The sequence below is a fragment of the Xiphophorus hellerii genome, chromosome 5 (genome assembly GCF_003331165.1).
Source record: "Xiphophorus hellerii strain 12219 chromosome 5, Xiphophorus_hellerii-4.1, whole genome shotgun sequence".
NCBI classification, from domain to species: domain Eukaryota; kingdom Metazoa; phylum Chordata; class Actinopteri; order Cyprinodontiformes; family Poeciliidae; genus Xiphophorus; species Xiphophorus hellerii.
The window spans coordinates 27,941,834-27,957,577 of NC_045676.1; the positions used below are offsets into that span (position 1 = coordinate 27,941,834).

The 15,744-nt window shown below is 38.9% G+C and overlaps 1 protein-coding gene across 8 annotated transcripts; it reads right to left on the minus strand.

Moving 5' to 3' along the window:
• Positions 1-60: 60 nt before the first annotated feature.
• On the minus strand, positions 61-14,537 carry tab1 (TGF-beta activated kinase 1/MAP3K7 binding protein 1). 8 transcript variants are annotated; one of them, XM_032563952.1, is made up of 11 exons: positions 14,452-14,537; positions 13,741-13,895; positions 12,807-12,957; positions 12,535-12,630; positions 11,661-11,769; positions 9,026-9,142; positions 7,716-7,827; positions 5,952-6,096; positions 5,580-5,796; positions 4,541-4,694; positions 61-1,141 (listed from the first exon to the last, which is right to left on the minus strand). In XM_032563952.1, the coding sequence occupies exons 1-11, from the start codon at positions 14,482-14,484 to the stop codon at positions 916-918; spliced, it is 1,515 nt and encodes a 504-aa protein (XP_032419843.1). In that variant the 5' UTR covers positions 14,485-14,537; the 3' UTR covers positions 61-915. The 8 variants fall into 8 exon arrangements, with proteins under 8 accessions (XP_032419843.1, XP_032419848.1, XP_032419846.1 ...); XM_032563957.1 differs by having other exon boundaries at positions 61-1,138; positions 5,583-5,796; positions 13,771-13,898; positions 14,452-14,528; XM_032563955.1 differs by having other exon boundaries at positions 13,771-13,898; positions 14,452-14,528.
• Positions 14,538-15,744: the final 1,207 nt, after the last annotated feature.

A 15,744-nucleotide genomic window follows, 5' to 3' on the forward strand; every position in this document is an offset into this window, starting at 1 on the left:
ATGAAATGTTGCTAGTTTTCTAGTCTGCTCCCGGAAATAAGGTCAAGTGTCACAATGTGAAAGAATGTTGGCCAAATGGCCCCTTTAATGGTTCTGCTGGGAAATATAAAAAAAACAAAAACAAAACAAAAAAACAGTCTTTTGGCTCTGCCACCTAAAGTTGTCTGACTTTTTTTTTTCTTTTTTAATTATTTAGAGATCCAGCCTTTTAAGTTGTGGAGACATTCTTCAGCCGTTTTGGACAGAAGGTCAGAAAAAGTTTAAGTTTAAAAAGTTTTTTTTTTCTCTAAAACTAGTGACGCTATTCAAATGTATTTAATAATTTGGCAGCAAAGAGGGTTTTGAATTGAAAATGTTGCTTGTTTTTGTTGACATACAGTTTTGGATCAACTCAATTAAAAATTTTAATGGAGTCCCACTATTAGTCAAAATAAATGGAATATAATGATGAGAAAAATGTGCACAGAAAAAAAGAAAACACAGACAAGTCCTTAAATTATCTGGAGATAGAATATATATATATATATATTTGGACAGTAAATAAAAAATGTACTTTCAAACGCTTTCATTCATTCATTAGTTACAGTTTAAGGCCTTGATATTTGAAGGCATTTTTTGAATAAAACATCCTTGTCCAGCTCCTGGAGTTGCCTTCAACAGGTACTTCACCAATCTGGATTACTGTGACTGTTTATGTTTCAAAGAGAAGCAAACATTAACTGGGGTGCGGTGTGACGCCACTTCCTCACAGTTTTCATTGCAGAAATAATAGAAAGCCCCGGTCCCTTCCAACTCACACTCACAAAGTCTCTTTTGCAGTACACATTGTTCATAAATCCACAAGTCTGATTAAAAAAACAAAACAAAAACAAAATTTCTCCTTGTAGTTCATGCCCCTCCTTCAGACTTTCCTCCTTACTGGGGTCCAAGGCCTCCCTGTGTGCTTTGGCTGTCGCTGTTGTCCCCTCCCCAAAGTCGGTAGAACTGACTAAAGTCCACGTAGGGTGGGACCCTGCCCGTCTCGTCGGGCTGCGCTGCTTGGCTCCCTCTCTGACGAAACAGGCTTCCATCGCCCGAGCTGGAGCTGGAGCTCTGTGTTTGGGTGTTGGTGGACTGCAGGGTGGCTGTAGGGCTCTGGCTGCTGGGATGAGAAGAGGAGAAGGAGGGCGGGGAGGAAGAGAAAGTTGGGTGGCGGGGAACAGTGGAGGAGGAAGAGCAGACAGCAGGTACGAGGGTTGGGATAGACGAGGAGAATGGGGGAAAGAGGTCCATGTCACGAGTGGAGAGACAAAACAGAGAGGTGGAGAGAGAGAGGGGAGGCCGGGGAGTGGTGGAGAGAGAGGAGTCAGAGATAGAGAGAGCGAGAGAGGGAGGAGGGGGTTGGGGAAGGGGGAGTTCAATTATAGGCTGCAGGATGTCAACAGAGGCTTGGCTCGCGGTCGGGTTCAGCATGCTAACGGAGTAGTGGAAAAACGACAGGCAAAGACGGAGAGTAAGGACGCAGGATGGAGAACGACAAGCCAGGGCCAGTTAAAAAAAAAAAAAGACAAACAGAGATGTGAGTCAAACGGCAAGAGAGAGAAAGATAGAGAGAGAGACTGGAACTCACAAAGGAGGAGGACCTGGATCGTTATCCCTCAGAGGGTCTAAATAAAGACGATTTGCACAAACAGCAAGCATATTCAAGTGCTACTTATCATTAGCTACAGTCAGCTATACAAGAGGCTGTACAGTAAAGAGGCTGGCAAACACTTATCCTGTCAGGTAAAACATGTATAATTAATAGGGATACAAACACTTAATCACATCGCAATTCTCAAATAATTTCTAGTTTCAAATTATTTCTAATCGATTAGCTTAGACCTCCTTTTAGTGTTGTAGTCTGACCGCCATCCAGCAGAGGGCGCCGCTGGTCATCTTTACGCTAAGCGGAGCCACTTGATCCAGGACTCAAGATGGCGGTGACAAAGAAGAACGGAAAAAGAAACGGTCCCGACAAAGCCTCGCGAGGGTTGAGAAATGCACTTTATGCGGTTCTGTTTTGGAATATAAACCCTCGACACGCTCTTTGTGTTATCACCTTAATATAGCGGTACGTCTGTCCATATCTCTGTTCAAGGAGGGTTATGTGTTTCACATGTTTTATTATTTTTCATGTCTTATTTTACTATTCAGCAACCTAACTGGTTCCTGATTTGATTTATGAATACGTCTGAACTAAATAACGTGAGAAACAATATTTAATACAACTGACACAAAATAATCTTTAAATTTACTCATGTTTTTTTATTTCACCACATGAAAAATGTGTCCCCTTTATCTTGTGGAAAACCGGTCGTTTCTGTTGTTACAAGAGAAAACCCAGGTTTTTAATAAGATGGCCACTTATCAATTACTCAGTCAGCGTTATGATTAATCACTTTTAGATCAACTCAGTCGATAACTCGCACCTCTAATCGTTACTGCCGCAGATAAATTCTATTTTAAAATGCTGATCTAAAATGAAATAAACTAATTTAATACTTCTGTGACTAAACCTAGCGTGTTTTGCACTGCATCAGAAGCTGAAATTGAAAGAGGCAAGTCTTAAATATTCTCCAAGTGTTTTTTTTTTTTTTTAAGGTTAGTGTTGAGTTTTGATGACTCAAACGCCTCACTTGAAGTAGAAGGTGATCAGAATAATCTCAGTTATGCATACGCTTGTTGTTTATGTAGTGACTCTGCCTGTGCTGAGGTTTACCTGTAGCGTAGCATTCTGCCACGAGTCACAGTTCCAGGTTAATCCCAAAGCAACAGCAGCAGACAGGGAAAATGAGTGATTACGAAAGTGAAGATCAGCTGTCATATTTTGCGTATTAGGGAAGTGAATCTCAGTCAGAGCTAAATTATACGCAGGAAGAACAGTTTGGGGAGAAATGGCTGTTAATCTGCAAGCTAATTTAGAATGGAGTTAGCATGTCAAGACGCAGATTGTCACAAATGGCAGTGCACACAAACCGAAACCCTGGAAGTTTTGAGTTTTTATTGTTTTCTAACAAAAGGGTTCTGTCAAGCAGCTGCTTCCTGCTTGACCTTCCTGAGATCTTCCTTCTTCTTCTTCTTCTGTGCCATTTTCTCATATGTTGCTTTGTCAGTCTTGCAAAAAAAGGACCACAGAAGAAACGTTCAACACCAGTTTAAACTCTGAACTACATTTTAACGTCCATGGCACTGCAGCTGTATTGATGGTAACTTTTCTTCCCTTCAGTGTTTCTGTCAGCTTCTTGTGGTGTGCTGCCTTCAGGAGAGCGGGACGTCAGAATATGTCACCCCCATGGTATTTACTGTGTAAACTCTGAATAATGAACGCTCTCTTTCATGAACTTATCTTCAAATTGTTATCTCGGTGGTTATATATTTACAAGATTAGAAGTTCCGTTGTCGGACTTCCCCTGATAGTGTCCAGCATTGAAATGCACATTAAAACACTTTTTAATGCAAGCTGCTATGTTGACATTACATGTCCTGCAATTAAACTAAGCATTCCACAGTTACCCATGATTGACGTGAAAACGCTAGCTAGCTAGCAGGGGTCTATTAGCAGCTATATTGGTAGCTGCAACCGCCTCAAGTCACAGATGAATTTGTTTGCATGAGACAAACTTCTGGCTGACATAAAAGTCCCATGAGAAAAAAACTGAAAAACCACATAGAATATATCAAATGACATAATCCTGCCATGACAAAATTTAAGACCTGTCATTAAGATATTAAAGGATAACTTACTTTTTTTTTTTTTTTTTTTACGAATTTAAGACCTTTTAAAGCCTTAAAGATACATAAATAAATAAAAAAAAAGATTTTCTAAGGATGTTTGGACACTGCAAATATTGCTGTTAGCACCTTCTGTCCTCCTCTACATGCCCTGTAGGGGGCGGTACCACTCTCATTAAGAAGCACTAGTCTATACAATGCAATGCAAAATTCAGTTGTTTTTTTTTTGTTTTACCAACTTTATGCAGGTTTTTCCTCTTTTTGCAGATTTACTAAAAAACTATTTGTAATCAGCTCGCCTGCATCGATATTTTGCAGAACCTCCTTTCACTGAAATGGCAGCAAGTCTTTTGTCAACTACAGTGAATTTGAGTATTTTAACACATCTAAAACTATTGTGTTTGACATATGCTATGTGTAGGAGTATTATTAAGCATTACAATACCCGTTTTCAGCTGTAAAATGATAAGCTGCCCAGATCAACCCACAGCACATGTGTGAGGAAGTAAAAACTTTGCCTAAATGTAAACAAACACAGCCGCGTAGGCTAGAGGCAGGGGAGTGAAAATCAAGCGCACCTTAAAATAAATACAGCAGAGGAAGAATGAGGAAGTCTAATCTTGCTTATTTAAAATACACTTAAAATAAACTCGCCCACAGCCGTAGAAACAAAGAAATAAAGATAAAGGTTGAGCAAGGAAAACAAAACGGCGGCGTTTAGAGAAGAAGGGAAAACCATAGCAACGGAAGGAGACAGTCAGCAGGGAGAGAAAAAAGCCAAGCTTACCCCGGTGTGGGGGTTCCTTCCTCCAGGGTGGAGGCGGTGTTAGTCCCGTTGGTCAGGGTGCTTTGACACGGCATTACCAGTGAGAGGGTCACGCTGGTTTTACTGGTGCTCTGGCTGTTGGAGTATGGCACCGAAACTGGATAGATCCGTCCGCCTGGAAGAGGTGCAAGTGAAGATGTTAAAATCTGCGGCAAAACATCCCAGTTATTCATATTTTCCACTCTGTTTAAAAGTGTTGATGGGTTGCTTAAACATGGAAATGGGACATCTTTTTTTTTTTACATTTTCTCAAAAATATTTCCCTACAACTAAACGGCGATGAACGGCGTGCGATTTCAGTGAAAATTTGATTCTTGGGAATGTGTTAAAAAAAAAATTGAGAAGGTTACTTTGACCTTTTTTATTCTTGGCAACACTGATAAGAGTCGTGATTTCATTTTCTCAAGGCCCAGAACTAAACACTGAAAACAACTGTAACAATCGGAGCGATCCAGGAACAGAAACTGCTCTGAAACTCAAAAGCATTCTGCAGCGAACACGGCGACATTCTTCAGACGTAACAAACATATTGTTTTGAAATTTGGAATTTATTGTTACAATAAATTGAAATTCTTATCATGATAAGTAACGATAAGTGATATGATACTTATCACCTGACAGTTTCCTTGGTACAAACACACATACCCATAATCCGATATTAAAATCCCAACTTTGTGTGAACTACTGAGTACAAATACGAGAAACGAGGGTGTTGATTTTAACAGATCTAATTTTTTCTCATTTAAAAACAAAACTAAGAAATATAAGTCTAGACATTACACAGGACAAACATAAGATATTATTTAGCAAGAGGTTGTTAGCTGAGTTTGCAAAAGAAAAAAAAAGAACTAACCATCATATTTAAATGTTGTGAGTAGGAAATTGCCAATAATAAAAAGAAAACACTGCAGCTTTGTAGCCATTGTAGGAGTTTTTAACCTTCCCAGAATTTTCTCCGGTGCAGTGGAACGGGAATTTTAGATCTGAGAATAACACTTTCTACCTTGTGTGGGCGTGAGCGCGGCGTCCGCCAGCGGGTAATTGATCGTGCGGATGAGCAGGGTCATGTCCTCGTGCCGAGAGCAGAAGGCCGCTCTCTGACGGCCGGACACGAAGACGTCGTGGTGAAGCCTCTTGACCCGCTCCACCACGGACTGAGCCACCGCCTCCAAACTGGTCTGCTGGGCCAGCTCGGCCGCTACCATGGCTACAATTTCCTACGAAGGAGAGGGGAGATAATTTTAAAAAATAATAGCTACATTTGAGAAGGCAAGAGGAAAAAAGACTTGAACGCCAAAGTGAAAAGACGTTTCATGTGAGGCTTGAAGAGCGAAAAGAACCAAAATAAAAAAACAATAGCTTTGTTGCTAACCTGGTTGACCTGCTCTGGGCCGTGGGCGGACTCGAGGCCGTTTATTAGGCCCTCTGACATCAGCAGCAGGAATCCTGTTACACCATCCAAAGAGTGGCTGCCATGGATCTCTGGCTCAGAGATGATGGGCTTCGCCTTGGCCGCACTAATGGAGAGAGACAGAAAAGCGTGAGATGAAGACAAGAGAGGACACGGTTGGCAAAATACGAGTGGAAACAGAAAAACAGCAAAAAAAAACCCCAACAACAATTAAAGTCAATACAGCAAAAGAACATTAGAGGCTCGACATCAACACCAGTTCATTATGTTGATCCTTTTATTTATGAATTATATTGGATGTTCTGCTCTCTCCTTGGCAGCAGTAAGGAGATAATTCAGTACAGATTCCATTCTGTGTCTAAAATTTGAGCAATGCAAAAGTATTTGGATATGATTTGCCTGGATATTGGATAACCTCAGGAAATGAGGAAATGGGGGTTTACGTGTGCGTTTATGAATAAAGGACTTTAAAGAGGCTTGGCTCTGGTACGGTAATGACGGCCATGAGAAGGAGAAGTAGAGATGAGAGATTAAACACTTCCAAATACTTCCTTAATAGTCACAGCATTGATTTCGTGCAACATTAATAAAAGGAGTTTACAGACATGGAGTTTAACGATGCATTTTTCATCCAGGGTGGAACGATTATATAACATTCAACATCTGTGATTTTCTTAAAACAATTGGCTCCACAACTTTGAATTCCTTATGAATTTTCTTCAACCAGCAAAACGTGATGCAATAATCTCTCCAGGGAAATTCCTGGAGAGATTATTGCATCACGACGGAAGGAGAATGTGATGACCAAGAAAACACACACACACACACACACAAAAGAAAGGCTCTGCTTCAAGCTTCACTGAAATCAAGTGCATCAAGACAAAATGCCTTTGGGGTAAAAAAAAAAAGGGAAAAAAAGTCCAAACTTGAAAGTCTGTTTGTTAAAATCAAGGTGAGGTTTTCAAAGCTAAGAACACTACAACAGCTGTGAAGCACGGTGGCGGTAACATCATGCTGAGGGCCGGTTTTGCTAGCATTAGTATTGGAGCGTTGAACAAAATGGATGTTATATTCAAGAAGAAGAAGAGGAGGAGGACTTAGCTGCACCTTAATCAAAAGGTTGATTAAGTTGAAATTTGGACCAAAATAGTTCTCTAAACACGTAGTTTTTTGTCATTATGTTGGAAATTATTGACTTTTTTCCCCCATTTTTCATAAATTTCAACATCCCACAGAAGGAAATGTATCCATCTTCTTCTCTTTGCAAAGGATTTACCTTTTTTCTTTATTTTAGAATCTAAAAACAGAAAAATGCATTTACCAAAACTTTTAAGTTGTCTTTAAAATAAATAAAAAGTTTCTTAACATTTACAGCTGTACAGTGTTATTTAGCTGGACTGAAGGCCAATATGGCTCCTAGAATAGTAAAGCATCAACAGCTACAAGAATCATGTTGCTCCTCTGACACCTTATCAAAAACATGAGTGGATATCTGTAAGTATCTGAGCCTCTTGGTGTAATTTTGCTCCTGTGTGGGTTAGAGACATCAACACATTCAAATGTGTAGATAAATGTCTTGCTTTTCACAACCAATCAAGTTGTATGCTGTGTTATAGTAAATGGGAACACATGCAGGTGATTTCTCAGAAATGGACAAAGCACAAAGATAACACAACATGCATGAACCAATGTAAACGTAGTCAGAATGGCGACGGCAGGCGTCACCTGAGCAGATCTATCTCAGAGTAGTTGATCTTGACTCTGCTGTCTCCCAGCCGCCTGGTGCTGCTCTGTCCAGCGATCTGTCCCGCTTGCCGTATTCGAGCCGCGTCCACACCTACGACACAGGAGACACGCCGTAGACCACAGTGGAGCGGGCATTAAACACACACACAAACACACCCCCACACACACAAGACGAATCGTAAGGAGCAGAGGAAGAATGCAGTAAACGGAGGTTGGGAAAATCAAAACAACACCAGTTTTCAGCTTGACGTTTCTCTTGCTTTGAATCATTTATCATTTTCTCTCTTCTTCACTTTGTGTTGGTGTTTCACATTAAATACCAATGGAATATATTTATGTTTGTGGTTGTAATATGACAAAATATAAAGAAGTTGTGTAACAGCCAAATATTAACCAGGGTTTTCTCCCAGTGTATTATAAGTCTGGCGGGACAGCAGGCTGGACTTGCTCCCCCACCAGGCTGAGAATTGTTTGCTTGTTGATTTTATTTTATTTTTTAACACCAGTAACAGTGATAGTAAAGATGGGTTAAAGAGACTCTTTATTCTATATTCTCAGCGAATAAAATGACAAAAAAAAACTTTGGACACTTTAATTAGGGTGAAATAACCAAAGTGAAAAAAATATATATATTTATTTAAATTGTATTTGTTTTATGTCTGCCTGTTTCTAAGACTTTATAGTTGGTGTTTAGGTATTATTAATAATGCCATCCAATAAAGCATAATTACCTAGTAATATTTTCAAATTTCCTGTCAACTTTAAACATTTTCCACTAAAAAACACAGTTGGATGACTGTTCAGGAAACAACCTCAAGGTAAGTACTAAAAAAAAAAATTTGCATTTTTTTCACGTTTAAAGTTGATTTAGGGTCTTTGTGACAACATTTAAACGACTTATTGGGCCCTAGTGAATAACTGACTGCAGCCTCAGACCAAAGCAAAATTTCTGTAATATTTGATTTAATTTAACAAAAAAAACAACTCATACCTTATCTTTTGTTATGCTACAAATGTTTGAAAAAGTGACAAATGTATTTGTTGGGTTGAGGCGGTACTTGTTAGTTCTTTTAAAGCCTGTTGTATGGAACGAACTGTTCCTTCAGCAGAGCACGTTATTAGCATCTAGGTGAGACGGTCTGTGCTCCACTGAGAAACTCTGGACGCCTAAATGACACATTTATCCTGTAAGGAACACGTCTAACAATAACTGCTTTAATGGCAATCCTGATGCATTCATTTTCAGATTTCCACCACATCACAGATGTGAGCACGGCAACGCTCCTCACCCATTGCCGCCAGTCTTTGTAGCTCGTCTTCGTTGTCGGTGCTATGTGGCCGCCCGATCTGGAGAACCTGGTTCTGACCGTCGCTGCTGGACTTACACAGCAGGACCCGGTTTGTACCTGAAACCGCAAACACAAGAATTTTAATGACACGCTAAATAAGTGTTGGTCGGGTCACCACAATGCGATATTTAGGAATCTGATATAAAAAAAAATTAAAAATACTGTTTCTATTGGAGACATCGTGTCCCGTGGTGTGAAAAAGTAGTTCCTCCCTTCTGCTTCTTTTTGTCATGATGAAATGTTGCAGAGCAACAAGATCATTTTAGTACTAGACAAAGAAGTAACTTTATTACGTAAATCAGGATTTACTCTTACTAAGAAGAAAAGCAAACTAAACCAAAGTGGTTGTATGTAAAAAAAAAAAAAATACAGCTGCACGCTTTTAACTAGACCATCTAAACCTTTGTTAGTTTTTTTAAAGTGTTAAAATAATATATATATATATGCAGTTATTTTTACACCAGATTTAACAGGAAGCACACTTTACAAAATGATCAACTTTTGTTTCTTTTTTCAATTCTGTTTTTTTTAGAGTGATGAATGTTTTACATGTTTTTACACATATGAATTCAACATTCTCACCCCTGCACAAAGTTCGATCCATCCATACGTTCACAAGCTTAACCATAGCGATGATTGGTTTTTTTCTATTTACCATTCAGGGATTTAAATTTGGGAAACACAATAAAGAGCAAATTTTAGGGGGATCCTAAGAAAGACGAAAACACAAAAAATGTAAACAAATACGACTTAAATTAGACGAATGACAGTCAAACCGCTGCAAAATATCTAATAATCCATCTTTAAAAACATACCAGTCTGCAATACTATTGCAAAAGTTATTTCGATCTATGTTAAAAATGTCAAATGATGTCATAACACACTTTATGATAAGATCACAAAGCAAGTTTTTAAATGTCATGGGCACCATCAAGATGTTTTTTGACAAATAAGAAAAGAAAATTTGTTTTCTTTTTGGTCAGCAGCACTTATTTTTCTCTTGGAAATCTCCCGTTTTTGCCAGCCCTCCTTATTGCTGAGTCATAAAAAAAAAAATTACCTTTACAAAGAACTGCAGTTTATCCTCAAAGTTCAAAGATTTTGGTAGACCAACCACTGTGGGGAAGTTTCACTACTGCTTTGTGTATTTTCCATTTATAAATAACTTATCGGATCGTTATCGGCCGACACTAAACCTCAAATATCTGTATCGATACCAGAAGTGAACAAAGTGGAAACTTTCTTTCTCATCTGCTCTGGGAATAACATTTTTATTTACATTGTCTGTCTAATGTAGACATTTTTGATGATCTAAAAAATGTCACAAACAAGCAGAGTTGAAAGCAGCATTTTGTGTTAGACGTACTGAATCTTAACAATTGAAAATGACTGGATAAAGTTCACAACACTTTGAGTGGAGATGTTTGTATGTTGGGCGGGGCTTTGCTGAGAACCGACTTTAATGTAAAAACATCAAAGTAGCTCTGCTATCAGTACTGCAAAAACGATTACAGGGTCAAGATGCCCCATAACGCAAAGAAAAGACACTTCTGCAGTATCATTAAACTTTGCTGAAAAACTTCATCTGAAGTTACTTTAAAAAGGCTAAAAAATAAAAAAAATTCGGTTTTCTAGCTGGGGAAGCATAAGGCAGATCAATGATTAATTAACTTTTTAAAATTACATTTCTGGGTCAGTAAGCAGATGCTACAAGCAGTTCCAGAGCAACCAACAGATTTCATATCCCTAAACTGCCTCAAGCTGTGTGTTGTAACGTTCTAATCAGCCGAACAAGGCCAGTCAATGCAGCCAATTTGCTTCATGTCAATCACAATCAGGCTTCTCTATACTAGAGAAAAAAAAAAAGGAGAGAAAACATCCGCCCGTTTGTCAAGCAAGGTTTTATGTTCGTGGGGGCAAAATGTTGAAAGTTAATGTAGCGCAGCTTTTCGCTCCACACGTTCCCGGCTCTGATATGTTCAACGCAGACAAACAGCTGGCAGTCATTTACAAAGCGCACTTACAATATGTCTCGGTACAAACCTTCCTGCTAAACTTTGAACTCCTGATCCTCCCAGCCGGCCATTCCTATGTGTAATAAATCATTCCTAAACCTAAGCTAGCATTTCTTTTTTTTTTTTTTTGCTAAATACAGCATTAGTTACTGAGTAAACAATTTTATTTTTCTAACTTATATCAAATACATAGAGTCAGAATTGTATCCAACTCTGACTTCCTTCAAAATTCCATCCAAACTAAGGAATAATCTCACCTTTTGCATACATGCTAATGACTTTTTAAAGACAAACCGACTGGGGCGTTACACAAACCTGTGTCTGTCAACACGCTTTGTGTTATGCTGCACCTCATTATTAATAGCTGAAATTTCTGTTCTGCATCTGCATCAAACGACTCAAATCTGCATCAAGTCTGACATCTGCTGGTGGAAAGCAGGAAGCATGTTTCTTTTTTAATGATCCTTTGCAGGCAGATATACTGCCTCTTTAGTGTCGCAAATTAAAAAATACCGCTCAGAAAGTGTACAATTTTAAATAAATAGAACATGTATGCGTACCAACATTGGCGATGTAGAGCTTATTGTTGAGAATCAGAGCCACCACCGCCGTAGCGCCTCCTGACACCTCCTGCTCCAGCTCATTCAGACGCTCCTGGACCTTCTGACTCTGAGGAGAGACAGGCAGAGAGAGACTGTGGGACGGCACATTCTGGCCAGCCGGGAAGCATTCAGAGAAATGAAAATAACAGATGATAATGGTAGGAAGCCGGCAAAATGGAGATGAAAGAAACTGAGAAAATCAATAAGAGAAAATAGACAGGATAACTAGAGATGCACCGATCGGTCGCAATATTGAAAAAGATTCTAGACTGGGTATCAGTGACAATGTGCCCAATCCATAAGGACAGATCTATTCAGTCTAATTCTATGATCTGAGCCGCGTCATGCTTTATTGTTCATTTTCCATTACATTTAGAAATCCTAACTGAACTTTCTGAACCGTTTGTTGCTGTTTATTTTAAAGATTAAAGTTGTGTTGGTTTTACATGTTTGGCCAAGCTTGAGAAGCCATTGGTGTATTTAAGAACTTTGTAATTCAGTACATTGTGTTTAGAAAAAATGTTTTGAGTCAATTCAGCAATTTTTCTGTATCGGATCGATTTCGGCCAATGCCAAACCTCAGATGTCTATATCGGAAGTGGAAAAAAAGTGGATCGGTGCATCTATAGGGGTAATGCAAGTGAAAACCAATGCAAAAAAAAACAACAAAAAAAAACAAGTCGATTGAAGCAGGCAGGAAAACAGCAGAGAAACAGGAAAAACTACAACGAGCGAAGGAGAGCTGAGTCAGACTGATGAAGCCTTAACCTGATGTTCTTAGGTACATTACTGCTTTTTTGTATCATAAAGTCACCTCTCTATGTGTGCGTACCTCATTGTGTGGCAGGAGGTAGTTGGACAGGTGAGCCTTTTTAGCCAAAGCATCACCTATTGTATTAAAGTAACTCTCCTCCACCGCCTCAAAGGCCTGTAACAAAGAGAACACGTATCATAACTCGCTCAGCGGCTCTGTAGCACATCAGAGGAGCTGCAAAAAAAAAAAGATAAAACCGCTAAATCAGAAGCGAAAAAACTCAACGGATAAAAGGTTTCACAGAAGAGATGTGACTCCACAGACAGACAGACCAGTAAACAGTCAGAAACCTGAATGAGGATCCGGCGGACGTCACCGTCTGTGTGACTTGAGTTGAGCTCCCCGAGAAGGAGTTCAGCGGTCAGACACTGGGCTGCAAAGTCCGCCACCCTGCTGCCGTCGTAGCCGTTAAAAACGCCGTAGAGGAAACAGTTCTCGCCTCTGATTGGATGACAAAGCGCAAGGAACATGAGCAAAAGCTGATTGTTTTGAGAGTAGTAATGCCATATTCAAATTTAAGTCCAATAGGAATTACAAAAAAAATTTGTTAACAGCTTGAGAAATAACATTTAACTAGCTTAATAACTTTAACAAGTTAAATTTTTCGAGTAAAGGCTTTATTTACACTTTGGTTACCCAACTTTGACGCCACCTTACAGTAGACTGCAAGACTCATAAAGGTTACCTTTGACAAGTTTGAGCCAACTTTTGAAAACTAACCCAAAGCTAGTCCTGGATAATGTAACCAGAATGTTTAGCTGCCTAAAAATAAAATACAACATGCTAATTACTGCTGGAAAAAAAAATTCAACTTACAACTAAATAATATATATGACATAAACAAGGTTTAATGCATTTTCATTACATCCCAAATACTTGAGTATTGTTTATATTCATAAAAATCCCCAAATATACATACAACTCAAGTTTTATATAAAGTGCAATGTTTGCAAAACATATATAAAAAAAAAAAGAAAGAAAAAAAAAAGTCTTTGAGGCCCCCTGAAAAATTGCCACCCTGGCCTGGGCTACTGCCCCTGTAAGCCCTTTGTAAAGTCTAAGAATATTTACCATCTGACATCTAACAAAAATTTACAAAAAAAATAAAAATACATCTGTTAATTGGAGAAGCAAGGTTAAAACCAATTCATATTGAACACTACAAATATTCCCAACTAGGAAAGGAGTTCTGAAAAGAAAATGTTTCACTATCTTGATGCCAACAGTTGAGAAGCTGCTCTGTCTCTCACACACCGCAGCCTGAGATGCCTGTCCTCCATGGGGTGGTTCTGGGTTCCTTCACCATCCGGGCTGTACACGCAGTTGGGCGCCACTCCGACGCCACACATCTCACACAGAGGCAGGTCATCTGTCCAGCTCTGCTGCAAACAGAAAAATAAATAAATAAGTAAATAATAAAACAGCATAAGAAAAGATGTGTAACTATTTGTTTGTTTTAACTTTTTATTTCTAAATGACGTGTGTGCTCGTGTAATATGTTGAACTGCAGCTACTTAAAAAGCAGGAAAATAAGAGAGTTGAGCGCTAAACCGAAACTCCCCCAGGTGTTATTATGTTTAAGTAATAAAATAGTACACGCCTACTTAGCTAGTTCGCTGTAAAGAAATAAATAAGACTAGAAAAACACGGCTCACTGCGCGTCTTGACTAATAATCACTCCTCCTGCTTCTTGTTAAATCGAGTATATTTGTTTCCCAGTCGTTTGAAAGTGTTGTTGGTTAGCTTACTGTTAGCAAGGTAACCTACAGAGCTCTACTAAAAATAGCTACAACTGGCATTATTAAAAGGCAATAAGTGCCAATGAAAGAGTTAAAGTAAGCAACAAAGACCCCGAGAGACACAAACGGGGCTAAAGTGACGTCCATGAGGAATATTAGCTGCCAGTGTCAAGTATAAACAACGCTTTCCACTTACGCTTTGCATCAAAGTCTTCGGCTCTGCCGCCATGTTGGATGCTATTTGCTGCGTTCAGGATCACGCCGCAGTGTCCGATATGTTAACTTCGATTACACAAATGCACATTTAGTGATGTTAAGAAATTAAAAATCGCAACAAAGGCTTTTCTTAGTTTAACTATATTTTTTTAAATTAGTTTTAATTCCTGATGTGACTCTGTCGGGAGCATCCTTGGAGTATATTCTGGATTCTAGTCATTAGACACAATACCGCTGCCTATGAAGGCAACATACTTAAGATCTTAGCTTCAGTTTATTATAAAGTGAATCTAAGAATCTAATAATAAAATAACATTTTAAAAATGTTTCATGGTAACAATTACCATCGTTTTTCTACTTTTAAAATTAAATGTGCGTTGAAAATGAAATATAGAGAAGGCAAATCTTCAACAGTATGGAGTGGTTTCCTCCTGAGTGGCTCCTTTAACAATACTGCCACCGTGTGGGATTGTAATGAATTACAACCAACTGAGAAAAAGTCCATACTGAAGGTCTTCACAGATTTTGATTTTGTAGGGGTCTTCAAATCCAGGCCTCAAGGCGGGACTTTTACGGTCTAAAAGTCCCGTAACTTTTAGACTGCTTCTGTTTCAATAAGTCTGAGTCAGATAATCAGGTTATCAGCAGGACTCTGGAGAACTTAACTAAGTTAACTAAAATTGTGAAATTTACAAGAGTAAATCCTGTACAGTAGCAGGTGCAAACAGAAGGCTTTCCATCCAACCATCCATCTGTCTGTCCGTCCGATCGTCTGTCCATTCATCCATCCATTATCTTCCGTTCTGTCGTCTCCGTAAAAATTATTTGAAAATGGAAGTATGCCACAACTTCAATCCTACAAAGACATTAGCTTCTACCTAAACTGACTAGCTTGGCAAAGAGACCATTAGGCAGACAGAAATCTGCAGACGAGTTCTCTAATATCTGTGGCAGGTGAAAGAGTGGGAATAAAAAAGCCTTTCCTTAAAAGAAAAAGTAAAGAGAAGTTATTTCCACTGTTTTGTAAACATTGAAAATATGTGACAGAAAGAGCCCTTGAAAGGGAAGCTGGCCACAGTTGACGAGAAAAAATAAACTGGGGACAATCCATGGGGAGTAGTAGCTAGAGGTTATAAAAGACCTGAGATTGATCAATCAATCAATCAAATTTTATTTGTATAGCACATTTCAGCATCAAGGCATTTCAAAGTGCTTTACATCATATCAAACACAGAAACACAACGCAACATAGAATCAACAATCAAAACACGAC